Genomic DNA, 11,062 nt, shown 5'->3' with positions numbered 1-11,062 from the left:
TTTTTTTTTAAATCAGTTCATATAAGACAAATATACTAAGATTTATTTTATGTTTATATTTAAAAAAAGCATACAAAAAATGAAACAAAATATGCCATTTACAATAGCTTAAATATCCTAAATATTTAGAAATAAATTTAAGAACCTCTGCATTGAAAATTATGAAATATTAGGAAAAACTAAAGAATTAAATAAGTGGAAAGACATATAGCATGTGGAAGACTCAATGTTCTCAAGATGTCAGTTCTTCATAAGCTGATTTTATAGATTCAATGCAAACCCAATTAAAGTCCTAACAATATTTTTTGTGTAAATTGACAGTTGTTTATAAAATGGAAATGAAAGTGCAAAGGACTAAGAATAGTCAAGGCAATTCTGAACAAAAACAAAGCTAGAAGACTTACATAACCAGAAACCCAGACCTTTAACAAATTTATAGTTATTGAAACAATGATAATATAGTGTAGTTACCTGATTTACAGCAAAGGTGCCACTGCAGTGCAATAGAGAAAGGATGATCTTTTAAATAAGTTCTGCTGGTTCTTGTGGATATCCATTTGGTTAAAACACACATTTTTAAAACCCTGCCCAGTGTATATAAAACCAATACCCAGTGTATACAAAAACCAATTCTATATGGATTATAGATCTAAATATAAAAGGTAAGACAGGGACTTCCCTGGTGGTCCAATGGTTAAGACTTACCTTTCAATGCAGGAGGTGTGGGTTTGATCCCTGGTCAGACAGCTAAGATCCTACGTGCCTTGCAGCCAAAAAAACAAAACATAAAACAGAAACAATATTGTAACAAATTCAATAAAGACTTAAAAGTTAAGACAAAGATCTTAAAGAAAACAGAAGATATCTCTTTATAACATAAGATATCTCTACAAACTGTTTTAAACAGGGCACAAAATGTAATCAACATAATGGAAAAAAATGGGAAAGGTAGCATATTACTACTAAAAACTTCTGCTCAACAAATTACAATATTAAAAAAGCAAAAAAGGGAACCCAAGAGTGGTAGAAAATATTTGCAGTAATAGGTCAGGATTATATAAAAGACTCCTGAAAAATCATAAGAAAAAAGAATGATAATGCAGTGGAATAATGATCAGAAGTCTTGACAGGCACTTCAAAACATACTCAAATTTCCGGTAAACATATAACTGGATGCTCAATTTCATGAGTCATCAGGGAAATACAAATTAAATCTATAATGTAATACCACTATCCACCCTTCAGAATGAGTAAAATGGTGGCAGGGGATAACAACTTCTGGCAAAGATGAGGCTAAACTGTAGTTCTCATGTACTGATAACAAAAATGTAAATCGTTTCAGCTACTGAATAAATCTTTGGAGGTATCTACTAAAGTTGAATGTATGCGCAAATGGATAGGTATAGTTACAAAGGATATTTAGAAGAACATTTATAAAAGCCCCAAACTGGAAACAACTGAAATATCCATCAGTGACAAAATGATTACATTTTGTTACATATTGCTATATACATAATAATATGGGTGCATTTCACAAAAGTAATGTTATGTGAAATAAGTCAGACCTCAACCCTGCCCAAAAGACCCTACTAGTCATCTCCATACATTACTAAAGTACATACATTTATGAGTGAACCTATTTCCAGAGAAGGACAGATGATTCTCTTACAAGGTCAAATAAAACTGACTTGTAGTACTAGAAGTCAGAAATGTTTATCCTTTGGAGGCGTGAGAAGTTGGGACAAGGGAGCCTTTTTAGAGTGCTGATGAAGTTCATTTCCATTATCTGGATGTTACATGGGTATGTTTACTGAGCTGAAAACTTACAGTATGTACATTCCTCCAAATGTATGTCATACTTTACCACTTACTGAAGTACACACTTATTTTCCTATGATAGAACCAAAATTCAGCCCTTTAGAAGCAAATCTTGTGATCTAACCATATTCTTCATTGAAACCCCATGCTTTGGGACAGGAGTTTGTAATGACAGCTATATAATTGCAAAGGCTTCAGAAAAAAAGGAAAAGCAGGTGATGGAAACATCAATTTATCATTGAATTTTTTGGTCAACAAATAGATGTATAAATTCTAAATAAACAGATGTATCTGCTGGTAGGCACTCTAACAGTAAAGGAACCTAGAGATTTCTCCCCTACCCTAATTGGCAAATATTTACTTTTTTCTGAGTAAAAGACTTTCCTAAACGTTTAAGCAGTTGAACTCAATTCTTTGATAGATAACAGGGTAAAAAAAAAAAAAAAAGACTATATACTCTACAGATCTTTATGTACTATTTACTTAAGTCCTTTTAAAAGGTATTATTTTTAAGATTTCTTGAAATTCCTGACCTGAGTCATCTCTGTGATATATCACACCCTGTCACATCAAGTTAACTTACATTGGATAAAGAGAAGAAAGGTTATAAACTTAGCATGCATACCACCTGACATAAAACATTTGCCAGCTATTTCTTCTGCTTAAATGAATGCATTCCAAATATCTAGACTATTACCTATAAAAACTATAAATTTTATTAAAAAATAATGAAACAATCATCTCTACACATTATTATAGTGCATACATTTATGAGTACACCTAATTCTAGATAAGGAAAGAGTTTTACTAGAAACAACATGTTTCTCTTTCACATTTTGTCTTCACCTTTGACCCTGCATATGAATGTATGTGCACAAACTTGTTTTACTTCCTTCTTAGAGGCAGTCTGACCAGGAACACGGTAACTATCTAATTATAGAATTTAGAAAATAAAGAAAAAATAACTAACTGAATTTTAACACATTTGCCCCGAAGTATTTACAGTGCTTAGGTTAACATGCCATTTGTTATGAAAACGTTTTATGAAGATCTAAACACTTTTACTTCTGATTACTAAGGCAACATGAAATGAGAAGTTCATAAGAATTTCAGGTAATGTAGGAAAAAATAATTTTTCTGACTGAAGCAATCACTCTTCACCCACACTTAATGGTCTCCACTAATGTAAATTATTTAGCTACATTATTAGCAAATTTACTGTAATAATGCCTCTATCTCATTTTGTTATTATAAATACATCTTTAAATCAACATACCCACTGAATGAACAAGTCAATTTCCTTTAACTTTGGAGAAATTGCTGAAGTTTACCACTGAATAGGTGAATGAACTGTTCAGCTCAAAGGCTAAGGTAAAGAAATTCAGTTCCACAGTAGTACTATAATCTTCCAGCTCACTGCTCAAAGTTATTATAGAGATTGTATGACACACTGCTCAAAGCTACTTTCCTGCATTATGCTATGAAAATGGTGTACCTGCTCGTGTTTGGCACTGTTAGGATAATATGGTAAACAAAGATGACAAAGAAAACCTTCTATCTTTTTTTTAATACCAAAAAAAACCCAAAAAAAGAAATCCCACAAAAAGCAAAACAACTCAAAAATAAGTAAAAAGTAACATTAGGCAGTAAGGAATATGGGAAATTACAGTGGATTTGAAATAAAAAAGAATGGCAAAGTGGTTCGGAGTATGAGATTAGGAGTCAAATAGGAATGGTTTTAAATTCTGCTTCTGTCACTTTGAGTCTCTGTCCTTACTTATAAACGGGAAAACTAATACTTAACTCTTACGGTTGGTTGTTATAAATGTGAAACATGACAGTAATTGCAGAGCTTAGCACTATGCTGGGTAAATAACATGTGTTAGTATATAGTAATTTTTATTTTTGATGAAGATTGGTTCCTTTATTCTCCTACCCTGATAATAGTCCATTTCTAGATTCAGCACAGTAGAGAAGTTACAAACACATGCTTTGAGAAAAAAGGACTTATGTGTAACAATCTTTCTGCATCATACTTCCTTCATCTAAGATTACTGTGACCATTTAATGAGATAATGCATGGTCTTCAACATATTCTCCAGTTTATAGTATGTATTTGATAAATGGTGGCTAAAATCATAAGACCTGAATTCTGGCTCTAGCTGTTGCACTGATGAGTATGTAATTATGTAAACAAGGCACTCAGCCTTTCTGAATTTCATGCAAAAAATGGGCATAACATCTGTCCTGTTTATCTTTTAGGGTTGCTGAGATAATAAAATGATGCAGGTAAGCACGTAGAAAACAGGAAAGCCCATAAAAATGGATGGTGTTACTATACTTCTGATGGCAGTTTAGAGGTTAAGTACCATAAAAATGGGATTTAAAAATCTTTTTTATATAATCAAGAAAGCTGTGCTTGACTCTTGTTTCACAGACAATACACAAGTGATGAACATTATAATAGAAGCACCATTTTTCTCTGTTGAGATTAATTTATTGTACTCAGGATCAGAAAAGTTACTTAAAGTGAATATTTTGTCTTGTTCAACCTAACACTTTGATTTATATACATTGTAGTATAGAGTATATGACAAGTAGATTGAAGGTTTTTGTTATGCAGAAAGGCCTTCTTTGACCTCAGGAATTCACTAACAGGAATGATACATTATTATGTTATAAGATTAACTACAACTGGTAAAGCCCTTTAAAAGTGAAAAACACTCTATAAATGCTTAGCATTTATAGCTACTAACATCTAATAAGGTTAAGCTCTTCTTCAAAATGAGCTACTGCTTGATGAGTTGGTTTTTAAATAAGCTGACATGCCACAAGTGGCAGCTGCTATATCATGTGAGTGATTTCATGATTATTGCAATCATTAGAATGTCTATTATTAGTTATAATTATTGATTGATTATTCCTTTAAGATTATTATTGTCTCAGAAAACTGAGGCACCGAAAAGTGAAATAATCCGTTTGATTCCACTCATCAAGCTAGCACAGCATAAGGCTCAAGCTTCCGGAAAACCCCTGAGGTGCTGATGCTGTACAGCTGCTGTCCAATATGGTAACTACTATTAAGTGTGGCTATTGAACTCTTCAAACATGGCTAGTAAGACTGAGGAAAAAATTTTTAAATTTCATTTATTTAAAAAATTTTAAATTTAAAAACTGATAGTTCAGTAATTGTAAAACTTTTAAGGATGTATGGACCAACTTGGGTACATGAAATTACTTCTTCAACTGAAAACTTTATGAAATCTAAATACAGATAAAGTATTTCTGATGAAAATTTAACATCTAATTTGAGATGTACTTTTAACATACAGTAGAAAATTTAAGGGTATGTGGCTTGCATTGTATTTCTGTTGGACAACATTGCTATATAGGTTCAAAGACAAACAATAAATTATGTATGATATGGACCCTACGCCCTCTTATATCCATCTGGAGAAGGATATATGAATGTTCAAAATTCAGTTCCAGGAACTGAATCAGGAACAGTTATAGGTCTTTTCTTTGATAGTGGACACTTGGCTTCAGGAACCATAACCTGGGATTACCTCAGTTACGTGCTGTTAAATTACTAACAACCAGCTCCCAAAATCAACCAGTTTCTTGATTTCTGTGGTGTAAATTATTCCTACCATGGCCAGTTTTGAGCTACCAACATGATGTCCCTGAACTTAGAATTGGGAAGAGATACCCTTAATTGGCACTTGGAAGGCCACAGGAGCCAGCCCTAGTGCATCACTGGAATACTTTATGAGTTCCTGACATCTGTATTTCTTGAAAGTTTTGTAGGTATGTATGTCTGTTGTGGGGGCTGAAGTAGATCGGCTTTAAACTGAGTTCTACCCCATAGCAAATTGTAGGATGATTAGACCTGGGAATGAAGGGCATTTTATTTTCTTTAAGCCTAAGGGATGTAAGTCACTAGAAAAACGCTGACTCTTCCTTTACTCCCATTGAGAATACAGATTTATGGTTACATGAAGCCATTTTGTGAACTATAAAATGGTTAAAAGCAGGTAAACATACTAAATTTTGATAAGACAGATGCATGATTTTAACTCATAAACTTTATATACCAACTGTATAACAAATACTTTCTTTTGCAAAGAGACATCTTGGGGACATGGTAAGAATATAGGAAGAATTGATATAAATTCTGACACATTGTGAAGAGAATTTAATACATGTAAAATATCTGTAAGACTTCCAAATTCAGCTCTAAAGTTCAATAATTTTATGACTTTTGTTAGCGACTATATGTGAAATCATTCTGTTTATTTAGAAGTTACTCAGTTTCTGTTAGCTCCTTTGCTTGGACACCCTGATGTTACGTCTCATGCTAGAGTAAATTTCTGCATAAAGTAAGTCTTTTAAAGGCAGTATTTAAGAGGATTTAATTCAAAAGTATTTTTTTAAGATTTTTTTTTGATATGGACCACTTTTAAAGTCTTTATTGAATTTGTTACAATACTGCTTCTGTTTTATGTTTTGTTTTTTTGGCCATGAGGCATGTGGGATCTTAGCTCCCTGACCAGGGATCAAACTCACACCCCTTGCACTGGAAGGCGAAGTCTCAACCACTGCACTGCCAGGGAAGTCCCCAAAAGTGTTTTTGAATAAAGCAGTTCACCTTCTAAGAGAATATTCAAACTTATTTTTTCAGTATGGGTTTGTACTATTAGGTGGATATGCATAAATGATTTGTTTTTCAGAGTCGTATGTTGTCTAGAATTTTGCAGTGTTTTAATTTGGGTTCTGTCTAATCATATGTCATCATATACATAGAATTTTAGTGCTGAAAAGATTTAGACTCTTCTAGTTATATCTTATTTTATAGTTGAGCAAACTGAGACCCCAAAAAGTGACTTAAGATGTCAGATGGTTAGTCTTGACTAGTTTAACTAAAACTAGAACTCAGCTTTCCTGACTGCCACCTTAGTAATCTTAAAGTTTGTAGCATCGTACTGCATGAATCTATTTGTCTATCCACATTTCAGGATTATTGGTACAAATTTTTTTTGCTGTACTCCATACTAGCCAAGTTAGCACATATTCCATTTATTCTTATCTTCACGGTTTCATTAGCTACTCTTAATATAACATACCAATCCTCAGGCAAAATTCTTCATTATTTACTTGCAGAAAATGTAACTGGGAACAATTCTGTCCTGTATCAGCACAGTTTACTAGTCTAACTAATAAGTAAGTCAGAGAAGAAGGTTTGAGACATTGACTCCTTTCTGAAAAGGAGAAAAAGTAGGGGAAAGCCCAAATAGTTTAATGTTTGCACCTTTCTCCATAGGAAAAGATTATTGTTATCTTTTGCTAAGTTACTGTAAATTTATGCCTAGGTGAGTCCTGAAAAGATGACACCTTGTTTCATAATATTGTGTATTTCAGAATTCAAAAACATGTTAAATATTTAAATGATAGAAAGGTTTGACCTCAAAATCAATACCTAATTTAGAGAAAATCTATATGTAAGGGAATTAAGAATTGATATTACTTAATATGTCACATTGTGTGATTGACAACATTATGTCACTACAGAAAGTAACAAAGTTTGGATAATCATGCATTCTTAGGAATTTTACTGAAAACTTTGTCTCTTTTAAGTTATACAAGTGATACAGTCTTGTGTAGAGCTCTGCAGCTAAGCAAAGCAGTTAGTCTTTGATGCACTTATAATTATGAAGGGTTTAATAATTATGAAGGGTTTAGGGTTATGTCTTTTGACAAAGACGCCTAGATAGGTGGGACGGTATAGGTCAAAACTGACATCATGACACAATTAATATAAGATAGGTAAAGTAGAGCCAAAATTAGGTTAGCATGAATACATCTCCTAAGTCAAACAAGTAATATAGCTTCTAAACCACAATGTAGGTAAACAGTTAACCACAACTTCAAATATTAATAATGAGATTTTAAGTATAAGAGAGTCTTAACTTTCATGCTTTTATCATCTATAGGTATAATTTTATACACTTGTACAATGGTACCATGATTTTATAGTAAAACCAATAAGGTATTTAGGAAGAAGATAACATAAAAAAATTCAGGCTTTTGAATGGTGTTTAATGACATGGGAATGTAGGCACAATATACCACTGGGTAACAAAAAGGAAGATAAATAAATGACTTGAGTTTTGTTAAATATATGCATAAGAAAAAGAAGTTAACTAATATTATCAGTTATCTCTGGGTGATAATATAATAATTTTTTTTTTTTTTTTTTTTTTGCCACACAGTACAGCATGCAGGATCTTAGTTCCCTGACCAGGGATCGAACCTGTGCCCCCTGCACTGGAAGCGTGGAGTCTTAACCACTGGACTGCCAGGGAAGTCCCCAATATAATGAGTCATCTTTATACTATATTTTTAATATTGTATTCTCTAAAGTTCATCACTATGCACAAATAATCTTTCATATCAATTTCAAAATATATTTTAAAAGGAGATGGCAACTTATAAAGCTACAGCCTTTTATAGCATAGTATCTGAAAGATCATATATGATAAATGTATTTGGAAATATAATGCACTTGGAAGAATTTCTTAATATTCAGACAGCCACATTACGTGCAGCTGGGAATTATTTTTGAATAGGGTTTTTAAATTATTTCCATTTCTGTGCATATGAGGATTATATAGAGCAAGTTGTCCCCCCATTTTGCTTATTTGCTTCTTCTAAATACTATTCTTCATAATTCATTGTAACAAATGAACTTGTAGCTTTCCCCCTAAGTGGTGATTGCTTTTAGTTATAGGTGTTTTGCTGGGTGTATGCTCACCTCAATTAAGATAGTTCCCAGACTTTGTTACAGTTAGGTGTAGCTTTGTGACCAGGATCTGTCCAATGGGATATGAGCAGAAGTGATGTGTAACAACTCCTGGGTTGTACCTAAATGAGAAAAGAGTGTGCCTTCCTTCTTTTTCCTCTTTCTTGAAGGCAGGACTGTAAATCTTCAAAGATACAGAAAAAATACCCTAGATATAACAAAGCAACACGATAGAAGGAGCCTAGTAATGTGATACCAGGATGCCTTACCAGTCCTTACCACCTCCCAATAAAATTCTTTCTTAAATCATTGTGGTCTCTTGCTACAGCAGCCTGACTGTTACATACTTAACATTGTGGTGGCATTATACCACCACTAGCACACTACCAATGAAGCTCATTTTACCCTGGCAAGTTTGATTCAACATTGTATTGGAGGTCCTAGCTAGAGCAATCAGGCAAGAAAAAGAAATAAAAGGCATTCAATTCAGAAAGGAAGAAGTAAAACTGTCTCATTTTGCAGATGACATGATATTATATGGAGAAACTAAAGAGGCCACCAAAAAAAATGTTGGAACTAATAAAAGAATTCAGTAAAGTTAGAGAATACAAAATCAATAAACAAAAATCAGCTGAGTTTCTATACACTAGTAATGAATTATGAGAAAGAGAAATTAAAAAAGCAGTCCCATTTACAACTGCATAAAAAATGAGAATAAATTTAACCACAGAAATTAAAGATCTATACACTGAAAACTATAAGACTTTGATGAAATTGAAAATGACACAAATGGAAAGATAGCTCATCTTCATGGATTAGAAGAATTAATGTTAAAATGACCATACTACCACAAGCTATCAACAGATTCAATGCAACCCCTATAAAAAGTTCCAATGGCATTTTTTAACAGAAATAGGAAAAACAATCCTTAAATTCGTGTGGAACCACAAAAATCCTTGAATAGACAAATCCTGACAAAGAACGAAGCTGGAGGCAGCACACTTCCTGATTTCAAACTATACTATAAAGCTATAGTAATCAAAACAGTATGGTACTGGCATAAAAATAGACATGTAGATCAATGGAATAGAATAGCTACATCAGCTAATATTTGACAAGGGAATCAAGACTACTCAACAGGGAAAGGATAGTCTCTTCAACAAATGTAGTGGGAAAACTGGATAACTGCATGCAAAGAAGTGAAACTGCACCCTTATCTTACACCACTCACAAAAATTGACTCAAAATGGATTAAAGACTTAAACATAAGACCTGCAAACATAAAGCTCCTAGAAGAAAACATAGGGAAAAAGCTCTGTGACACTGGTCTTGGCAATGATTATTTTTGAAATGACAGCAAAAGCACGAGCGACAGAGATAAATAAGTGGAACTACATCAAACTTAAAAGCTTCTGTGCGGCAAAAGAAACAGTAAAAACAATCGAAAATATCGGCAGAAGACCTGAATAGGCATTTTTCTTAGCGAGACATACAGATCGCCAACATGTTCACGAAAAGGTGCTCAACACTACTTTTAACCAGGGAAAATGCAAATCAAACCCACAATGAGTTATCATCTTGCACCTTTTAGAATGGCTATCATCAAAAAGAGAAGAGATAATAAGTGTTGGTGATGACATGGAGAAACGAGAACCCTTGTGCACTGTTGGTGAGAATGTACACTGGTACAGGCAATATGGAAAACAGTATGGAAGTTCCTCAAAAAATTACAAATAGGACTACCATACAATCCAGAAATTCCACATCCGGGTATATTTACAAAGGCCATTAAATGGATATTGAAAAGATACCTGCACTCCCTTGTTTACTGCAGCATTGTTCACAATAACCAAGACACGGAAACAACCTCAATGGATGAGTGGATAAAGAAGGGGCTGTGTGTGTATATAACTACATACAATGGAATATTCTTCAACCATGAGGAGAAGGAAATCCTGCCATTTGTGACATTTGGATAGACCTTGAAAGCATTATGTTAAATAAGTGAGACAGAGAAAGACAGATAGTACTTAATACCGCTTATATGTGGATCATAAAAAGCTGATCTTGTAGAAGTAGAATACAGTGGTGGTTACCAGGGGCTGAGGGGTAAGGGAATTGGGGAGATGTTGGTCAAAAGGTACACAATTCCAGTTATAAGATGAATAAGTTCTGGGTACCTAACACACAGCACTGTGATTATAGTTAACAGTACCGTATTGTTTTATTAAAAATCACTAAGAGTGGGGCTTCCCTGGTGGCACAGTGGTTGAGAGTCTGTCTGCCAATGCAGGGGACATGGGTTCGTGCCCCGGTCCAGGAAGATCCCACATGCTGCGGAGCGGCTGGGCCCGTGAGCCATGGCTGCTGAGCCTGCTCATCTGGAGCCTGTGCTCCACAATGGGAGAGGCCACAACAGTGAGAGGCCCGCGTACTGCAAAAACA

At 33.9% G+C, this 11,062-nt stretch overlaps 1 protein-coding gene across 1 annotated transcript in view; it reads right to left on the bottom strand.

Moving 5' to 3' along the window:
* Window positions 1–615: 615 nt before the first annotated feature.
* The window catches only part of WDPCP (WD repeat containing planar cell polarity effector), a 171,590-nt gene continuing 161,143 nt past the window's right edge, over window positions 616–11,062 (bottom strand). The window contains exon 15 of the mRNA XM_069541252.1: window positions 616–763. Within this exon, the coding sequence (XP_069397353.1) occupies window positions 756–763 (8 nt within the window). The 3' untranslated portion in view covers window positions 616–755. The remainder of the gene's footprint in view (window positions 764–11,062) is intronic.

The sequence above is a fragment of the Delphinus delphis genome, chromosome 12, assembly GCF_949987515.2.
Source record: "Delphinus delphis chromosome 12, mDelDel1.2, whole genome shotgun sequence".
Lineage (NCBI taxonomy): Eukaryota > Metazoa > Chordata > Mammalia > Artiodactyla > Delphinidae > Delphinus > Delphinus delphis.
This window is presented reverse-complemented; position numbering and strand designations above follow the sequence as displayed.